Consider the following 20,009-nt stretch of genomic DNA (forward strand, 5'->3'; position numbering starts at 1 on the left):
TCCTTTTCCTTGCTTTTCTATGAGAGCTATGTGTACATACATGTGAGGCTGAGAGAATGAGAATCTAACCAGGTTCCTCGTTTGTTTGTTTTTCCCCAGCAACGATCCACGGTGGCTTCCATGATGCACAGGCAAGAGACTGTGGAATGCTTGAGAAAGTTCAATGCTAGGAGAAAGCTGAAGGTGGGTTTGAAGGATGTGCAGTCTCACAGGTGGGAATTACGGTGGTGCTGATGGAGCATGTTTAGATCATTTGCTGTGGACACAGATATTTTGGTTTTTGCTCAGTGTGTTTAGTGGCTGGAGTCAAGGCCTTTTTCTACAGCTCTGACTTGCTACCTTCACTATATCGGAGATAAAACCAATTCTATATATTGTGATGGACACTCTCCTAATTGCCCATGAGTGGAAAAGTAGAAAGAAAGAATTCTGTTTATGCTCTGGAGCAGTAATGGTGAACCTTTTTGAGCCCAACTGCCCAAACTGGAACACAAAACCAAGCAAATAGGAAGACCTATTTGTGCCTGGGGAAGCGGCTGGAGGACCCAGATGCTTGCACTGTGGCTGAGTCTGGGCATTACTGAAGAAGACGCCTTGCCGTGGGTGGTTGGACGGAGGCAAAGTGGCTGGATGTGGAAGAAATATAGTCAAAGGCCGGGAGGGCCAAGAAAGTGGAAAGAGGAAAGTGTGGGCAAGAAATTCGAGGCACCCCACGTGTTGAGTCCCCGGAAAAAGTATCCACACTTGCTTACCCACAGCTCTGTGCCCCAGTCCATGCTGGCCGCGCCTTTGGTGTTGCGCTTTCTCTTCCTCGCACAGGCCCACTCGAAAGCTGAGTCGTCGCCACCACGACCGTCCCAAAGAGTCCCACTCCTCCAGCTGCACAACCTAGAGGAAGTAAAACTTTATCTTACAGTAACCAAACCAAACATGCATTGTTTGCATTTAGAACACTTGTACCACAGTGTATTACAGCCCAACAGAAATATGCATGTTTTCTATCATGATGCAGAGTCCTGTCTTTCTTGTACCCACGGGTTGGTATCCTGTATAAGTATAGCTGTGTTGATTGGTGGAGTCTTGGAATTACGTCGTTTCGTTTAGTCGTGTCCGACTCTTCGTGACCCCATGGACCAGAGCACGCCAGGCCCTCCTATCTTCCACTGCCTCCCGGAGTTGTGTCAAATTCATGTTGGTTACTTCGCAGACACTGTCCAGCCATCTCTTCCTCGGTTGTCCCCTTCTCCTCTTGCCGTCACACTTTCCTAACATCAAGGTTTTTTCCAAGGAGTCTTTTCTTCTCATGAGACTTGGAATTACAGTATAGTCCAAAAAAGCAATGTTTCCAACTTGTGTCTATCCAATCATTTGGCTGTCTGGCTTACACTATTAATTCTCTCTCTCTCTTTCTCTCTTTCTCTATAGGGTGCCATACTCACAACAATGCTGGTGTCACGGAATTTTTCAGGTAAGTATTCCTTCTCTGTCTGTCCTTCCATGGTATATGTGCCAGAGAAATATTGGAGAGTGAATCAGACAAATCACATTTAAGTTGGCTAAAGAAAAATCCATGGGTGTCAAATCAGGGGATTTTCTGCAGTCACTGTATGAATTAAGTTGATTTTGAAAAGGAGTAGTCATGAAGCCCTTGAGAATTTGCTATACATAAGAAAGTCCTTGTAAAGCAGTGGTCCCCAACCTTGGGCCTCCAGATGTTCTTGGACTTCAACTCCCAGAAGCCTTCACCACCACCTCTGCTGGCCAGGATTTCTGGGAATTGAAGTCCAAGAACATCTGGAGGCCCAAGGTTGGAGACCACTGTTGTAAAGGACTTATCTCCTGGAACAGGCTCAGGAGCATAATGGCCGTGCAAGAACAAGACTCGCTACTCGAAGCAAGGGAGTGGTAGATCTCTGAGATCCCCATATGGAGAGTCTGGAACATCTAGACTGCTCCTGCTGCTTGTTCTTCCTGAGGTTTTTGAAGCTGCTAATCTCACAGCCAGAAGCTTAGACTAACACTGTGCTTTTTGTTAAAATAAAGGTGCTGCGGAGGGAAAATTTTTAGGGGAGCAGTCAATATGCTCCTTAACAAGTAAGTAACAGGCTGGGGGGGTGGGCAGCCCCTCCTCTTCATACTGCAGCAACCTTGGTCCTCCCTGTATCCAAGAGGAGGTCGTATCCCAGATGTTATAATTGGCCCTGCTTCATCTCAGTGAATGTGAACTTACAGGTCAGGGGCATTTCCTTTTCTCACTTCAGCCCATTTTGTTTGGATCACCAAGTTCCCTTGTTATATGTGGAACTTTTTTTTCTTAGATATCCTTTGCTTGGGTGTTACCATCTTGAGCTCTCCTGGCCTACTGGGAATAATCGAGCAGTTAAGCCATAATAAATCACCCTGACACCCCCTTCCTTTTCTCTATCTGTAATGAATATATTTCAGTACAGATAGATTCTCTTGCCTATGAAATGTTTTCTTGATTTCTATTTATGGATATTGTTGAGAAGGCAGAACTGCTAATTGAGAGAAAAGTCTGTACAGGTGCATCACACACATTCATGGAGTTTGTTTAGGAAGATCTGAAGCAATCTTGTCCTAATCAGCATTTATATTTATCCAGTGATAAATATTGTTGTGCTTTTAAAAGAACATTTTAAATCAAGGCGCATGGCTATATGTAAGACTTGACAAAATGCTTTTTGTGTTACACTGTTTCCCATGAGTCCTAGCCACCCTGTCCAGTGGTTAACAGGTGATGACAACAGTAGTTTATCACCACCTTGAAAGCCACTCACCTGGGCTAAATTGTGCCCTCGGAAGAGCATTCTGAGTTGTTATATCTAGTGTTAATAAATACTGTACCATATTTGTACTTGTTACTATTTTCTGTTATCTGTAATTTTATTATTTGGTTTTATTATTTTTTTATATTAGCAGGCAATAATATAAAGAAATTAAAGCAGTGAATGGGTTCCTTGAGTATTTCCTGAAAAAGAGAGTACAGTATATCAACCTTTCCTCCTTTTGCATGCATTTTTCTTTTTTTGGAATGGATGGTTCTTATGGTAAAGGTATCTTTCTAACTGTGGCAGGAAACCTGAGAGATCTACTATTGTCTCAGCTCTTCAGTTAGACATCTACACATGCAGTAGGAAACGGTGATACATAACATATTAGTTTGTTTTGAGTAACACTGTTTCTGTTCTCACCTCTGTATTCTGTATGATTGTGACAGAGTGAATTAATCTTTCTTACCTACCCTATATGTAAATCACAGTATTTGAACCAGGAGATACCCTTTCTTGAAGTTGTAGTGAAATGAGAAACTTCAGAAGGGGTTACTCATTGCAGCTGAGTCTGGGCATTACTGAAGAATGGATGCCCAAATTTTTGGCTTAAAGGGTGAATCATTAGAATAATTCAATACTAGGTACAGAAGCAGGTACAGACGGGGAACAGAGATGCTTTCTTGCCCACATCCTTGCTTCTGTGTCATTCACAGAAGGAAATATTAGCAGTTGCTGCTGTTTCTGATAATTTCAAAGGGTTTCAGTGCTCCTAAGTATTTCAGGCTTTCAGACAGTTTCTTTTGTCTCTTTAAAGTTTGAAATAGGAAGGGAGATTTCACTGGAGAACCTGTCAGTGCACTCGGATCAAGAGAAAATTATACAGAGACACTAAAATCATTATAAATTACAGGCTTATGTTTTCATAATAATGGAAAGGACAAGTCACTAAGAGCGAATTATATTTATGGTTTTTAGCAGGTGTGATAGGGAGCATGTAGCAGGAGGTGATGCCTTTATTATCCCTGCCTTAACTATTGTCCTCAAGCATAAAATTCCAGCCAATAAGAGCACTCCTGGAAGATTGAGCCCTGCTTTACTGTAGCATTGCTGAAGTAGGCTGTAACTTATAGAAGTTCAGGTACAATAAATTGTCTCAAGGCATCAGCCTCTGCCTTTATCCTGTGTTTCCCAGATCCATTACACTTCTTACAAAGGGAATGATTAAAGCAAATCTTGCTCAGCTCCCTTTGATCCCCTCAAGTGATTCTGTGCACAAATCAAAACCTAGTAGTATTAAATTGTCAGTTAGTTCCCCTTTGGGCTGATCCCAGTTCCTTTTGTTCTTTAATTTTGTTCTATGCAGAGAAGAATTTTCCTCTGCGAAAGGTCCATCAAGTTCATAAGCTCGTATCTAATCCTGAAGATGAACCGCTGTTGGTCTTAGTCCCCACCACCAAAGTTCTTCTCAGGTGAGGGAGGGCCCTTCCTATACAAGTCTTTTTGCTCTTTCAAGATGGCAGAAGGTATATAATCTTGGGTGCTTGTGACATTGGTGGATATACGTCTTCCCATTTGCATATTCCAGTCAAGTAAGGTAGCTCCTCTTGATCACTGACAAGTCTGGAAAATGTAAGAGTTTTAAAAGGCAAACGGAGATCAAAGAGCTCTTTCCCGATCTCCCTTTTCGCTCCTGTAAAAGTGTCTTACAATGTTTGGAAGCTGTTTTAAATGATTGCAAAGGTTAGACCACCTCCTGAAACGTATGCAAACTGATTTTGGTGTTGTTCTGACACTTCGTTAATTTATGATGATTTTTTGTTTTTTCCATTGGAAACCATTAGGGAGACCATCCAATGGTTTCCAATGGAGAAAATTCAAAAAATCATCATAAATTAACGAAGTGTCAGAACAACACCAAAATCAGTTTGCATAGGTTTCAGGAGGTGGACTAACCATTGCAATCATTTAAAACAGCTTCCAAACATTGTAAGACACTTTTACAGGAGCGAAAAGGGAGATCGTTGTGTGAAAATCCCCCATAGGAAACATCGCTGTGTGAGGCAGCAAATTTGACAGAAAAAGGCATCGTTGTGTGAATTCATCGTTGTGTGAGGCACTCGTTGTGCGAGGCACCACTGTACAGATATAATACAATGAAAACATAAATACATTAAAAGATGGAGCCCAATTGTCTTAGATGGAAAAAAAGGAAAAGGAAAAAAAAATAAAGCTGATGGCTGTTGGGAAGGCCTGCCTGTAGAGCCAGGTCTTTAGTTTGCTCTTGAAGGCCCTCAGCGAGGGAGTCAGGCAGATCTCTAATGGTAAGTTGTTCCAGAGACAAGGAGCCACTGGTGAGAAGGCCCGGTTTTTAGTTTTTTCCCTTCAGGCCTCTTTTCGAGTTAGGCCCCTCAGCCGCCCAGCTTGGCTGGAACGGGAGATATGGGCAGAACTAGGTGGAAGAAGGCGCTCTGCCAAGTATTGAGGCCCTAAACCATTTAGGGCTTTATATGTAATAGTCAGCACTTTGAAATCGACACGGAAGTGAATAGGTAATGAGTGTAAGGTGGCCAGGATGAGGGAAATATGATGGAATCATTTCACCCCTGTTATTAGCCTGGCTGCCATGTTCTGGACCATTTGAAGCTTCCTCATCAGTGTCAAAGGGAAGCACCACATAGATATTATTACAGTAGTCTATTCTTGAGACTATGAATACATGGACAAATGTGGTGAGAGCCCCCGTGTCTAGATAGGGATGCAGCTGGGTGATCCTCCAAAGATGTAAATGGGTGGATCGAACCACAGACGCTACCTCGGTCTCCATGGTAAGCGCTGGGTCAAGATGAGTCCCCAGACTGTAAATCACACTCTCCGTGTTGAGAGTCGCCCCCCCAAAAGAGAGGGAGTTCCCCAAACCACTGACATCAGGGGTGCTGACCCACAAGACCTCCATCTTTTCCAGGTTCAACCTTAGTTCATTCAACTGCATCCATTGCAGAATGGCCCTCAGGCAGCGCTCAAGAGATGGAACGGCATCCATTGCAGATGGAAAAAAGGAGATGTAGAGCTAAGTATCATCAGCATATTGGTGACACGAGGCTCCAAACCCTCAGATGAACCCGTCCCAGCGTCCTCATATAGATTCTAAACAGCATTGGGGAGATGATCGAACCCTGCGGTACCCCACAATTGAGGGACCACAAAGCCGATACATTCTCCCCAAGCTGGTCTCTCTGAGGACGACTCTCCAAGAAGGACCGGAGCTAAGCAAGAGCAAGGCCACCAATCCCCAACTCAGAGAGCCTCCCCAGTAGGATACCATGGTTAACGGTATCAAAGGCGGTTGAAATATTGAGGAGGACCAACAAGGACGTTTTGCCTCTATCGGCCTCCCTCAGTAGGCCATCAAGCAGGGCGACCAATGCTGTTTCCGTGCTGTGGCATGGCTTGAAGCTGACTGAAATGGATCCAGAGTGTTGGTTTCATCAAAAAGGGCCTGAAGCTGATCGGCCACTACCTTCTCAACAACTTTGCTGAGGAAGGAAACATTTGCGACGGGCATATACAGTAATTGCTAATATTGTCTGCTGCCAAACTGGGTTTCTTCCTGATGGACCTAATGAGTGTCTTCTTGAGGGCAAGAGGAACCTTACCCTCCTGAAGAGACCCGTTTATTATTGCAGTAGCCCATTCAGCTGTTACTGGTCTGACAGCTTTGATTAGCCAGGCCAGGCAAAGGTCAAGGGAGGAGGAGGAGGCTTGGCAGCGATCAAGGACCTTGTCCACCTCTTTGGATGTCACAGGTTGAAACTGAATAATTCTACAAGACGTTGTGCTGGATGTCTCAACTCAACCCACTGTTTTCAAATAGGTTGCTAGATCCCGGCAGATAGCCTCCATTTTTGATTTTTTTTAAAAATGCTGCAGATTGGTCGCAAGAGATGCTAGATGGAGGCCAGTAATTTTGACCAACTCCAGAAAAGTTCTGCCTGCTGATTAGATGCTTCGTTTATTCGGACAGTGAATTAAGCTTTTCTAGCAGCCTTCACCTCGACTAGGTAAAGGTTAGATGTGATCTTGACAGCTTTTAGATTGTTTTCCATCGGGTTCCGCCTCCAAATGCTCTTCAGCCATCTCCTGTTCCACTTCATAGCCCACAGTTGCTGGTTAAACTAGGGTGCTGGTCGGGCTTTGCGTCAGAGAGGATGTTTAGGGGCGATTGTGTCTACAGTCCTGCGGCGGCATACCAGCCATCCACCAGAATCTCAACAGAAGTGCCAGCCAGATCAATCGGAATCCCTTGCATGGAATCCAATAGGATCCAGTAGTCTGTGAGTGCAGACCATCAAAATTGGTCTCTTCCCGCCCGCGGGAAGGGAGGGCCACTGTGAGATTGCACTTTATCAGGTGGTAGTCTGACCACGACAAGGGGACCAGCTGAAGACCATGGAGACTGAGGTAGCGTCTGTTCACCATCGGGCCACACATTCTCTGCTCAGTGGAGAAAACCAGGTCCAGCATGGGACCACCCACATGCATGGGGCCGTTAACATGTTTGGACATGTCTGAGGAAGCCATGGTTTCCAAGAACTCAAGAGCTGGACTAGTAATCTCTGCCTCCGCTTGGATGTTAAAATCACCCAAGACGATCAGCCGCATTTTAAAATGATGATCAGTACTTAGAAGTAGACCCAGGAGAAAAAAAAAGGGCATCAAGATCTGTATCAGTTTCTAATTGTTTTGTGGGCTTCTGATGCTTCTATGTGGCATTCCATGCATTCTTTTAAATCTTAGTTATTTTTCTCTCTAGAACTAAATGGCTAGTGCCATCTAGTGTTCATAAAGAAAAATCCTTTTAGTTAATTGGCCCATGGGGAGTTTTAAAGATCTCAGTGAGTTAGCTGTCCCACTACAGAGCCAAAGGATAGGAGTTCAATTCATCCCAGGAGAAGAGCCAGCTCGTATTGCCTTGAGTGATCAGCAGTTAACTACACTGTGATTGAGTACTAATAAAGACTTCTCGTTCTTGTTGCATAGGAGAAAAGATAATCCACCGTACCTGACTACTCTTTGTGTACTCAGTTCATTTATTTGTATCTTAAATTTTCATCTATGTCATGACAAAGAAAAATCTTCATTGACTATCTGAAAGCTTGATTTAAGTGGAATATCAAGCATAAAAGTTCTTTTCCGTGTGTGAATTAATTGATGTGGAAAACCTTTTGATTTGAAGCTGGCCTGTTATCAGAAAATGCATACTTTGATAAAAGATAAAGATCCACAGAGTGGTTGGATGTCAGTAATCTGTATTAGCAACTATTCTAAAAATACAACAGCGGTAGCACTTCTGATGCATAACAAAATACAAACCATTGTACTTCATGTAATTGTTAACAAAGAAATATAGACCAAATTAATTGATGGTATTTAATTTTTTAAAAAGCATCCCCATCACAAAATCTCATGGTTACACAAGAGCCTAAGTATTGTATCAGGTTGCTTGACATTCAGCTGAAGGAGACTTTATTCTGAAGAAGTCTGATAATCCCATTCTTATTTGTGTTTCAAGTCTGTGTATAGAGATTTTTCTAAATTGATGGTTGCTTTTCTTCTAGCTGGATACTCCCAGATGTAGCATCATTTGGGGAGGAAAATCATTCTTGTTTATATTATTTATGAGAGAAGGCAACAAAATGTTGCCATGTATTCTTGTTCTCTAAGAGGAGTGCTCCTGTTCAGAGTCCTATCTAGTTCTGTCCTCCAGGTTAGTGCATGGAACTGAAACTGGCTAATACGCACCTCTCCTCCAGTGCCCCCCCCAGCCCCCATTTTGGAAGGGAGGATCAGGATACGGTGTTTTTTCCAGACCCCTTAGTGTGCTTCTGAACTCTGCTCAGTTCCTTCTCTGTGATCAATAGAAGCAGAGTTAGTATACAAAATAAAATGAATGGTGGAGATTTGCTTAAATTGTATTTTGAGGAAGAATATGTAATTCACTGTAAAGTACACACATTCACTGTATAAAGTAGGTGTTAATTACACTTCTCTAGTATACTATTGTTGCAAAGATTGTCTTCAAATTAGGATGGGAGGGAGAGAGGGAATAAGATGATTAGAATTTTCAAATAAAAATTGTGTAATTCTTGACTGTAATGAACAATATTGTCTCCAAGTGTTCATACTTCCATCAAACATTTTTTTAATCGTATATGCAGGCCGAGTTATGCTAAACACACAACGTTTGTGGAAAGCCAAGCATAGAATAATTTACGTGCACACGTAAAACGTGAAGTGTGAATTGACAAACTTTTTTTCAGACACATATGTCATGTACGTACTACATTCGTAGCAGCATGATTGGCTATGAATATATTCTTGGTAGTAGCCATACAGCTGAATTCAAAATAGAGCTGTCCTGAATTTGCACTTTTGGCCATTTTCAGTGCAAATGATAAATGTGGAATGGAAAAAAGTTTCAGGAAAAAAGTATACTCTTGTGTCTGTGCATATAGATGCATAACAGACAGTTGCTTTTTTTGTGTGATACAGAAGTTCTGATGCTGATTGCAGGAGAGTATATGAGGATAAGATCAGAGATCCAGGCATTATAATGACAGCATAACAATCAATTAGAATTGAGGAAGAATCCTTACACAGGATAACGTTTTGCTCCACTTCTCAGTTCCTTTTCCTTGTATAAGGCTATGATTTTCCGAGACACCCTGCCACCGCCTTTGTTTATCAGACCATACCTGAGATCAATTAGGGTTGTTACGTGCAGCAAAAGCATACTGGATACAAAGGGATACTTATTACATGGATAGAAATTCATTTGTCACAACCAGAGGGTGTCAGTGGGCATTGGGAGTTGCGTATCCTTTAAGTAGGTCATGTGTACATAACATGAATGTTGTTTAATGCCTTGTGATGACTTCAGTCAGTTATTCTTGACTAAATGTATGAACTTCCACTCTGTGGAAAATTGTGTCCACATTTATACATTGAAGATGGTGGTAAAAATGCTATCTATGGGGCTTATGTGAACTTTGATTCAGATTAATGGGAGGGAAATGCGAGGTACATTCTATACTCCAACCCCAATATGGTGGGATTTTGCAGCTCCTACTGGGATCTGGAGCTTATTGGGATGCTCCCAGGGCAAGTGAGAGACACCTGCCCCTATGGCAATCCACAGTGCATTTGTGCAGATCGCTCCTTGATGCTACAGTCTTCAGGTGGGGAGCCTAGTAGTGCAAACCATCCCCAGTATGAGCTGCGACACTAAATTCGTATGGGTGGGAGTTCTGATGAGAGTGCAGGGTAACTTTTATTTATATACAGCTAAAAATGGTTGGGCAAGATGGTAAACAGGGTCCTTTGAATGTATAGAATGGTAGAGAAAGAGGTGGAGGAAATGAGGAGATGGCAAGTTGTTGGCTGAAGCTGGTACCCATCCTCCATATATCATTTTCTTTTTGGCCTCACCTTGTTTGCCGATAGGCAGGCCTTGCTAGAGGTGATGAGGGATTCATATATCGTAGTGGCTCAAGGGTTAGTCGTGAGAAGCCCATACCCATACAGCTTTTGCTTTGCCCTCAAATTTACCAGATGGCCTTCAGCATTTTTTTTCCAACTTCAGATCTCTATTAGCACTTGCGGCGCTAATACTAGCTGCCTTACAACATGGCTTTTATGTTATTCTGCAATAGTGTACATGAAATGCTTTGAATAACTTATATGTGTTATGCTGAGTCTCCCAAGAAACTTTCTGCTTTTAATCTCTCTTTTCATTTTAGATGGGGGGAGGGACTTTGAATTTCACTACAAACTGGCAAGTAAATCTAAGCTTGCAAATCCAGATTGTCACAAGCTACATTTCACTGAAAATGTGGCTGTTGCTTTTTTTTTCTATAGTAGCACATTGTGTAAATCCCCTCTACCCAATTTTTGAGTAGTTTGTTCGTTTCAGAATTCTGTCTCTGTTTTCAACATGTTTTACTATCCAATCTTGCTTTTAGGTGGATGTGACAGTTTCTACAGGGCCACCGAGATGCTGAAATACTTAACTAGTCACATTTGGACACTCTTATCTTCATTTTCTTTATAATGTTTCAGATAGTTTAACAATTTCCAAACTGTTAATCACCTATTTAGATGTTAATATTTTGGATTCCCATTTTGATTGGTCTTGGTCTTCAGTGGAATAAGCCATCGTGCATGTGATGATGGTGACAAAGTTCGGAAAAAAGTATTGGGGTTTTTCAAAGAGAAGGTATCCAGCCTCTCCCAATGCATTTCATACTGGAAGAGGCTGTTCACGTATCTGGAATATTAAAGAGGCAAGCTCCTATTTTTCCACTAGCAACCTATGAGAGGTAATGTTTTGGAAAATATTCTTAATAATCTGCTGCTCAGACCTGGTTAGGATTTTATACTTCCTATTGAAAAATTGCTAATTTCCTTATTACTGAAAATGTGTTTAGCACTCAGTGGCTGAAGAGACTGTTGTAATCATAACTCAAACTTTTATGGTCACTTTAATCCACATTTCTTTTTATTTTTCATTTTTTAATATCATAAAACAAGATACTGATATGAAATCTGAATGCCGACCTGCAGCATCTTCCAACTCATTTACCCCTCACTGCCTCTGATGTTAGAATATATATAAACCAACTTTTTGTCATGTAGATATCCTTTTCACTCCTGTTGCTGGCCTTGAACTCTCTGTTAGAGGGCCTTTCATAAACAATTCTTTACAGCTAAATCTTCCAGCTTTCTGAACACTGTTCCTGAAGTCCAACCCTCTGTGCTGGTTTCTGTGCTTCTGTCTTCATGTTTAAAGGGGAATAGCTTACTTTTTTTCCTTTTTCCTTTTGGTAATACTGTGTTTCCCCTTTCCAATCCTTTCTCTCTTCCCACTGTTCTTTATAAAACTAATTTACTTGCACCTTGCTCTCTTGTTGCTGTTGGGCCTTTCTTGCTTTATTATGGCTCCTCCCACTGAATGATTATGTCCAATCAGTTGGCAGGCAGAGCTCCGCCCCTGCTTCAGCCGCCATGAGTGCTGCCGGCCTGGCTGAGCAAGGTATGTGGCATGAGTTGTATCTCCTGAGTGCCTGAACCTAAAACCACCCACCCAATCATCCTTCACCAACTCCACTGCCAGTAAAAAAACGGCATGCCAGTGTTTGTACACCCAGTGAGACACCATCCATGCTTGCTGGCTGAGAAATGGGCATGCACTAAGGTCTCCATATAACCAAGAGCCATAAATGTGGATTTTCAGTCTACTAACAAGGCATGCATGTTGGACATAACCCAGACCTGCGGTGAATCGGCACATAGATTTCGAAACAGGGAATGGTGTAGCGTGAGGTGCCATTGCCTGCTCTTTGAGAGGGTGTCAGAAGGTGAGTGCAGCTATTACAGTCAGTCACTTAGACCAGAACTTGCCAGCAAACTGCCTAGGTAAGACAAGGGTGATGAAATGCTACCTTATGCTTAAGGATGCTTCTAAAAGAGTGACATTTTTTTAAAATGTAGGATTAGTATACTATTTTCCGAGCCCATTTGGTGTTAAGCAGTGGCTTTAAGTAACATAGAGATAGATATAGAATTCTTAAGCGGAAAAAAAAGCTAAATTCTGTATTTCCAAAATTGTGGTTCTAAATGGTGTATACAGCGTCCGTCTTTTTATCTGCAGTATGGGAACTCAGGCACTGCAGGGAATTGTATAGGAATTAGCAGGACATGGTCTTTTCCAGTGGTAAAGACTATGATTTACTGTGTATCAGAAGTGAAGGGGAGGGAATGCTAATGCAAGAGATAACCAAACTTACTGGCATCTTGTATTTGCATATCTGCTGCCCTCCTTTACACCTAAAGCTCTAGTAGCAACAATCAGAGCATAGGTATATGTGGTTAAGCAGTTAGGAGGTATAATTCTCTAGGGACTAGAGAATAGTTTTCTGCCCGTTTCCTTTCAGTTAAGCAGAAGGCCTTGTAGTGGGTTCAGGCAAACCAAGGGAATAAAGGGTTTCAGTTCTAAACCAGTTAAGAGCTGCAGTCCTCGGACACAGGGAGGAGTCCAGTGGGCCGTGTTGATCAGCTGTGCTCAAGCCAAGCCTCTGAAGTGGCATCAGGGCCTCAGTCTTCAGGCACGACAGCCCGCTCTGAGGTCTTGAGTGAGTGCCAGGAATCCCCTCAGCTACCTGGTTCCATCAGGTGAAAGGGCTCTGAAAATGCCTGATATTGCCTTTCCAGAGCTCTTGCAGTATGTTGCAAACTTCCCCTATGGGTGAGGAATTTGCAAGAAATGGAAGGTAATGGAAACCATTGCTCCATTTGTCCTACACCTCACCCCACTACACCTTCTGCACAGGGCCCCAATTGTTTTACTTAATTTGCATGTTTGATTCCAGATGCACTATGTGTGTGGTGTTTGATGCAATATATATGAATCACACATTGCGAGTTTTTGATTTTTATGTCCCAGTGTTTCTGCCACAGAAGTAAGGGAGGAAGAGTAGGATTGGGCCCATCTAAATAACAGTGACAAATACCTCAAAGTAGATACAGTACAAGAAAATAACTAAGAGTTATATTTTATTCGTACGTCTGCCTTGTTCTTAGAGAAAATGTAAGAGTGGGTCCTGCTTCTTACATGAAATGTAACATGCGGCTGTGAGGAGGTACAGTCTTTTGCCCCCTCACTGTGCCCTAATAATTCAAGCAATTTCCTCCCTCCCCAAACTGGGTCACTTCTAAGATCAGAACTGAAGTGGAAGGAAATGGATTCAAGTACAGTGGGTATGTGGAGGAGATGGCGTGCTTTTGCCGCCTTCACTACTGCATTTGTTGTACACTCATGTACAGGGCTTGAAAAATTCACTTGTCCACTCATCTGTGATGAGTGAAAGAATGCTGCTTGATGAGCCACAGCTCCCTCCATCCCTCCTTGCCTCTTTACCCTCAGTCCGTCTCTCTCTCCCTCTCCCTCTCTCTCTCTCTCTCAATCTCTCTCTCTGATCCTGCAGTCCTCCCCTCCCCCTTCCCATTGCAAAAGGAAAAACAGCCCTCTTCTCAGGAGAAGAGAGCTCCAGCGGCACATAGATATATAGCCCTGCTGAAGAATGTAGAGTAGTCCCATGCTGGAGAATATGAAAGCACTTTTGCTTTCAGTTTTATTTTTGCTCCAGACATTCAAAAGAAAGGCATTTCAAAATACTGTGCAAGCTTCATGACCCACAGGCACTCAGGCAATAAAGCAACCCAAGTCTGAGGGTATATTTTGGGTTTGTACACATTGTTATGTAGAAAGTGCCTAGTTTAAGTTTAAACATCAGTTGCAAGGCTATAGCCCAGTTATGTTGACTGGTGAAAATTTTGACTGACTGGTGAGACATTCTAACGTTTTTCAAGCCCTGCTCATGTAAAAAGTAGCTCCTGTACATTTATATTGAAATTGGCAGACCTATGAATGGTACACATGAGTAGCCCAGTTTAGCCCTGAAACAGAATAATAATCAAGGGCTAGTGCAGGTCAGAAAACAATATTAGTGGAAGCAAAACACCAGTTTTCCAGTCTCCTGGTTCTTCTTATGGTACCTTCCCCCCTTTCCACTTTCTTGCATAGTTTGTTTCTAATGTTTTCTGATTGTTAGTTCAGAAACAATCAGATTAACTGGTTATTTTCTGTTAATTAAACTGGGGAGAGGGAGTCATCATCCCTAAACATGATTTGCAAATTCTTTGCCATTATATGCTAAACATTACTTCAGAAACTGACATTTCCCCCACCCTCTCCATTTTGAAAACTCTGCATTTCTGGTGGACATCTTAGCTACTCATTGCCACTAGCTTAAACCTGTGATGGTTCGTTCTACCAAAACAAGAAGCATGTTGCCCTCTCGTTGGAGATCATCAAAGCTTTTCAAAAATACATAGTGGCTCAAACCTAGCATATGTCATCAGCCATTTTGTGAGTTGGTTTGTTTTGTTTTGTGGGGGTTGGTTGGTTAGTGTGTTTTCCCCCCTAATGAAAGGGATCCTAAAGGGAACCTCAGATAATTTGGGGTAGGGAATAGGAAATCTTTCATTTCTGAAAACCCACCATGGCTGATAACATCAGCAGCCTTGAGCAACTTAAGCCTTGCTACTGAATTTCAGCCATTGTGTTGGATCAGGCTCTCTATTCCCAAAAAGGACACCTTAAGAAACTAATTAAATTTGGGAGATCGTTAGTGATGAAAACGTGCTGTTGCTAGCTCTCCATGAGGGGTGGACAATGTGTGGCCCTCCAGGTGTTGAACTGCAGCTCTCATTAGCCAGCATAACCAGTGGTGGTGAATCATTGAAGTTGTAGTGCAGAAACATCTGAGGGGCCACAAAGGCTCATCTCTACTCTTCCTATTGAAAGCATGGACCATATTCTCCCGAATGAGACAGTTTTAGATGTGATAAATTTAAAGATTAGCATTTGAGGATTGGACTTACTTTCAGGGGAGCTTCAGAGCTCCTCAAGTAGATGCCTTCTTGATCTTAATTTTATCTCCACCTAAAACCTTTAAGAATATACAGTAACAAGATCTGTAGGTCTAGTGGCTCACACGTCTATGCTTCAGACTGTATCTTCGCCTTCTAATATTATAATTTTGAAGGGCTTATCAAAGCAAAGTTTTACCTAAGCTCACACACGAGTTAGGACTGAGAGGACTTGGAATGAATGGCAGGTAGTCCCATGTCAGGGGATCTGCAGAGCATGGATGCAAAAAATATTTCTCGATAGGGAAAGAGATCCTTCTGGGCATCTTTCCTGGAGTTGTCCTGCTATCATCTTGTGCAAAGTTGTGTATCGTGCCCCCCCTTTTTTTGTCTTCCCAGTTGTCTTTCTGTAAGTCTTGTGCCTGTGCGTAGTGCTTAGCTATAGGAATCTCACCTGTTTTTGTTTCTAGTGCGTCAGCTGACAGTTGTGGGTCAAAGTTCTGAGCAAACATGGATTGTGGTCTTGCTTTGTCTTTGCTTAGGATGTCTTTTTCTATTTTTGTGTTTGTCACTGTGTTGTAAATTAACTTGTAACAATTTCCCTCAACCATGTTCTGTTGCATGAACCACTTCAAATAAACAGCAGACTTTTTTTTCTTGCAATGACATGAGAGCAACTAGATTGAAACCACATATGAAGCATGTAAAATGGAGACTGTTTGTTAAAGATTGTATTGGAACAGATTACTAGCTAGCACTTTTTCATTGTAGCTGTCTGTAATATTTAGCATTGATTTGCAGTGCATGGAGGCTCAATAGAAAGTTTCTTCATGTCACTGTTTCTCCCGTTTTCTAGTCTTGCTATAAAGGAGGAGCACTTGTTTCAATCAAACACGGAGTTAGGGAATTATATGAAGATGTATTCCATGACCAGCTCTTAATACATTGTGGTGTGCAACACTTGCGATTCTTCCTGTGCTCCTTTCCCTACTTCAGACACCCATGAGCTTAGCAGATCCTGATTTTTCCAACTGCCAAGAAACACATGATAGCAATTACCTTGGGTGTAGTTGCTTATATTCTGGAATTGTGCTAATACATCTGTGCATTTTATGTAATGGTCAAGCATAATAACTGACAGGGCCAAACAACCTGCTGGACAGGTAAGATTATGCCCTTTCTTGGTTATGAATTGAACTGGCAAAAACAGAGACAAACTTTTAGAGTTACACAGAACTGGTCATAAGTTCTTTGTAACTATACATCTTGATTATTTTTCACTATAATTATTTAATAAACCATTATTTTTCATTACTTCCAGAGTGGATGGGAATTCCAATAAAAAGTATTGCATTTCTCTGTTCCTTTTCTCTCTTTTTCATCTCTGTTTTCCAGACAAACTAGAACTCATACATGAACATTTTGTAGCCTACCTCTGTGATTGTATTGTTTGCTGTTTGGCTCAACAGCTCTTTGCTTTTTACTTGTCCCATATTAAGTAATTTATGGCTTCTATAGGTGGCATACCTGGCCCTTAAAAACATGCATAACTGAAACATCACACAACTCTAAGCCAATATCAGCTGCTCTTCCTTTGGATAGAGCTTATTGTCTTAAATGTCTCTACATTCCTGTATCTACATATATGGAAGTGGTTTTCAGTGACAGTTCTGCTCTTTATGGGATATAGATTTTAGTCAGAGTTAGGTTCAGTCTACCTCTTTAACCCAGAGAGACCTTCTTCCAAGTTCTTTCTTATACTCTGTTTCTAGAAGGACAGGTCCCACATGGTTACTATGTCTTTTCCATGCGTTGATCATCACTTCAGAGGTAGGAATGCAACCTTGTTCTTAGCAAAATGTGCTTATACACATCTTTACCCTGTTTGTAGTATGTAACTGATGTTTGGTTTGTATTGCAAATGTAAATAATTAATCTGAATTCCAGAAGGGAGCCATCACTTTTTATAGTGGCCTAAATGCATCTACACATATGAGTTATGGATCTGTGCAATGCTCCATTTGGAAATATTCTAGCTAAGTTTTCTTGTGGAAACTTCAGTTTCCCTGTACATGCTGAGGAACTTCTACACTTTTCCTCAGTTCCTTCGATCACTGTACAAGCAGCCTTGGGAAACTTGTTTTCCAACAATTTCATCTTGGAGCATTTTTCTCAGGTTTTTTTCTTTCTTTCTTAGTTTTAGCATTATGTTCCCACCACCACCATCCCAGATTTCTTTTCTTGGGGCTGTCTATGGCCTTGAATGATCCTTTTTGGAAGTGTTCTGATTCCGGGAGCCATTTTCTGTTGTCCATTTACCCAATCCCTATTGGCAGGAGGTTGAGGAATACAGTGCCTCCACTTGCTCTATTACTCCTCAGACACAAAGAAACAGCTTATGTCTTTGTGTCAATGTGAGGGAAAATTCTTCAGGCTGTGGATGTTTGTTCAAAAAGACAAAAATAAAACAGTGCTAACCCACTCAGTAATCGTTGTCTGTTGGTTGGCCATCCTATTTTACCTGTTCTTCAGTTTCCTTGGCAGTAGTTTCATTCAGTCCCTCTCCAACAACATGCCTGGCCTGCAAAGGATATTCAGCTATTTTTGGATCAAACTTTGCCATTGCTGCTGACGATTGTCAGCCAATTCAGTCTCATCCTTCCACATTGCTTGGTCAACCAAGTCACCCCCTCTGATGTGACTTTGACACTTCTGTCCAAGAGATACAAAGCTGAGCATCACAATGAATCTGAGCCTAAAAAAGCCTAACCTGACTTCTTCACTGGTAGCTCAGTCAGTCTCAGCCAGTTGACCTCTTCAACAGACTTCTCAAATTTCTCAGAAAGGAAATAATTTTTGCATCATGCTCTTCAGTAACAGAAGTATAGTCTCCAAACCCCACAAAGTACTAGTTTCCCTCTATTTGGCTCAGGTTAGGCCTCATCTTGGATTCTGTGTCTAATTCTGGATGCTGAAAAACTGTTTGGGTTCAAGAGAGGACAACAAGGATGATCAGGGGTCCTCCTATGAGGAAAAACTGTAAGAACTAAGCACGTTTAGCCTTGAGAAAGACTGAGGGAAGATATGATAGTACTCTGCAAATACTTGAAAGGTTGTCATACAGAGAAGTTGTCATACAGAGCAGGACCTGTTCTCAAGTCTCCTAGAGTGAAGATCATATAATAATGGGCTCAAGTTACAGGAAGCCAGATTTTATTTTATTTTTTTAATAGCGAGAGAAACTACCTAATTGTAAGAGCAATATGACAGTGGAACCAATTGCCTCAGGAGATGACAGGTGTTCCAAAACTGGAGGCATTCAACTAGACAACAATCTGTTAGATATATTCTTTGATTTGAATTTTTGCACTGAGCAGAGAGTTTGACTCAGTGGCCTTATAGACCTCTTCCAACTTCCATTGTTCTATGAATCTATGAAACTGCTACTACTGCTTCTTCTGTCCCCCATACTCATACCAGATGAAATTCAGTAACTTTGGACTTATGGATTCTAATTGACTCAGTTTCTGCCATTGACTTCATCCCTGACCCTTCTACTGCAACCATCCACATCACTTTCTTGAGTGCAGAACTCATTCAAGAGTTGTTTGACCTCCTACAAAAGGAGTTATCGAACAGATCAATTACTCCATTCCAAACACCTTTGCTTCCCATTTTCAAAATATATTTTAGATCTATGGGCTTTCAGTCATTTCATTCATTGTATGAAGTTCTAAATCATAAGTTTCAAACATATTATCCCATTACTGCGGGAAATAGACTGGTTAACTTCCATTGATCTCTTCAGTGCCTCCTTTCGTATGGCAGTCCACCCATAGCATTGCCCATTTCTACATTTTGCCGTAACCAGCTGTCAGTTGCTAGATCTAACTGCAATCTCTGTGAAAACACCTACTTTACTTACTGAATGCACAAAGCTTGGGCTTTTTGGTGAGTTTTGAAAAATCCAACCTTACATTTTGAAAAATCCAATTCTTAAATTTATGGGACCCCTTGTCAATCCCACCTTAGCTTGGACATTTTTACCACTACTGAGAATGAACACCCTGATCACTCTGATAGTCAAACTGGTATAATAGGCAACATATTGAGCTCAGTTGTTCCTCTACCTGCTAGGTCTTAGGACCTTGAGCACAGCCATAGTGGAACATGACCACTTTTACATGCAGACCTTTCAAGCTTGGTTCTCCCAGGTCTTTGACATCATCACAGACCATGAATCAGTCTGCTTTCATCCTCCAGATCCCATAAGTTGGTTGTTGCTCTGATGGACAAATTTGACCCACTTGACTGGAGGCACGCCAGTCCTTTCCCAAGAACCCAGTCACTCCTTCTTTACAGATGTTTCTCATACAGGATGTGGGTGTAGCATGCAGCACAATGGCAAGTGAAGACTTTTAGTCAAGAGCATAACAGGTTGTCCACATCAGTATTTTGGAGTTACTAGCACTTTGGAAGGTCCTAGTTCATCTGAGAGTCTTGTTACCAGTCATTGTGCTGAGGTTGTCACAGTGATGCTCCAGCTGAATAAGGAGGGAGGAACTTGATCCTTTTCTCTCCTTGTTTTGACAGTGGTGCCCTGAGAGGCTCCCTGAGGGATGCTTTCTTATTACATTTGGTAGGTCCTCTCCTCTGTTTCTTCCATTCTCTCTGCTCCTCAGGATAGTAGCAAAGATTCAGAGGTACAAGTCCTGTTACAGTATATCATAA

The 20,009-nt window shown here is 41.8% G+C and overlaps 1 protein-coding gene across 45 annotated transcripts in view; it reads left to right on the plus strand.

Moving 5' to 3' along the window:
• The window catches only part of CAMK2G (calcium/calmodulin dependent protein kinase II gamma), a 215,687-nt gene that overhangs the window by 148,912 nt on the left and 46,766 nt on the right, over positions 1-20,009 (plus strand). For 24 of the 45 annotated variants that reach the window (XM_072994965.2, XM_020791217.3, XM_072994963.2 and 21 more), the window contains 3 exons: positions 100-183; positions 1,426-1,468; positions 11,818-11,880. In XM_072994965.2, the coding sequence (XP_072851066.2) occupies positions 100-183; positions 1,426-1,468; positions 11,818-11,880 (190 nt within the window). The remainder of the gene's footprint in view (positions 1-99; positions 184-1,425; positions 1,469-11,817; positions 11,881-20,009) is intronic. The other 21 variants (XM_078391100.1, XM_078391108.1, XM_078391107.1 and 18 more) reach the window with 1 other exon arrangement.

This window comes from Pogona vitticeps, chromosome 3 (genome assembly GCF_051106095.1).
Source record: "Pogona vitticeps strain Pit_001003342236 chromosome 3, PviZW2.1, whole genome shotgun sequence".
Taxonomy (NCBI): domain Eukaryota; kingdom Metazoa; phylum Chordata; class Lepidosauria; order Squamata; family Agamidae; genus Pogona; species Pogona vitticeps.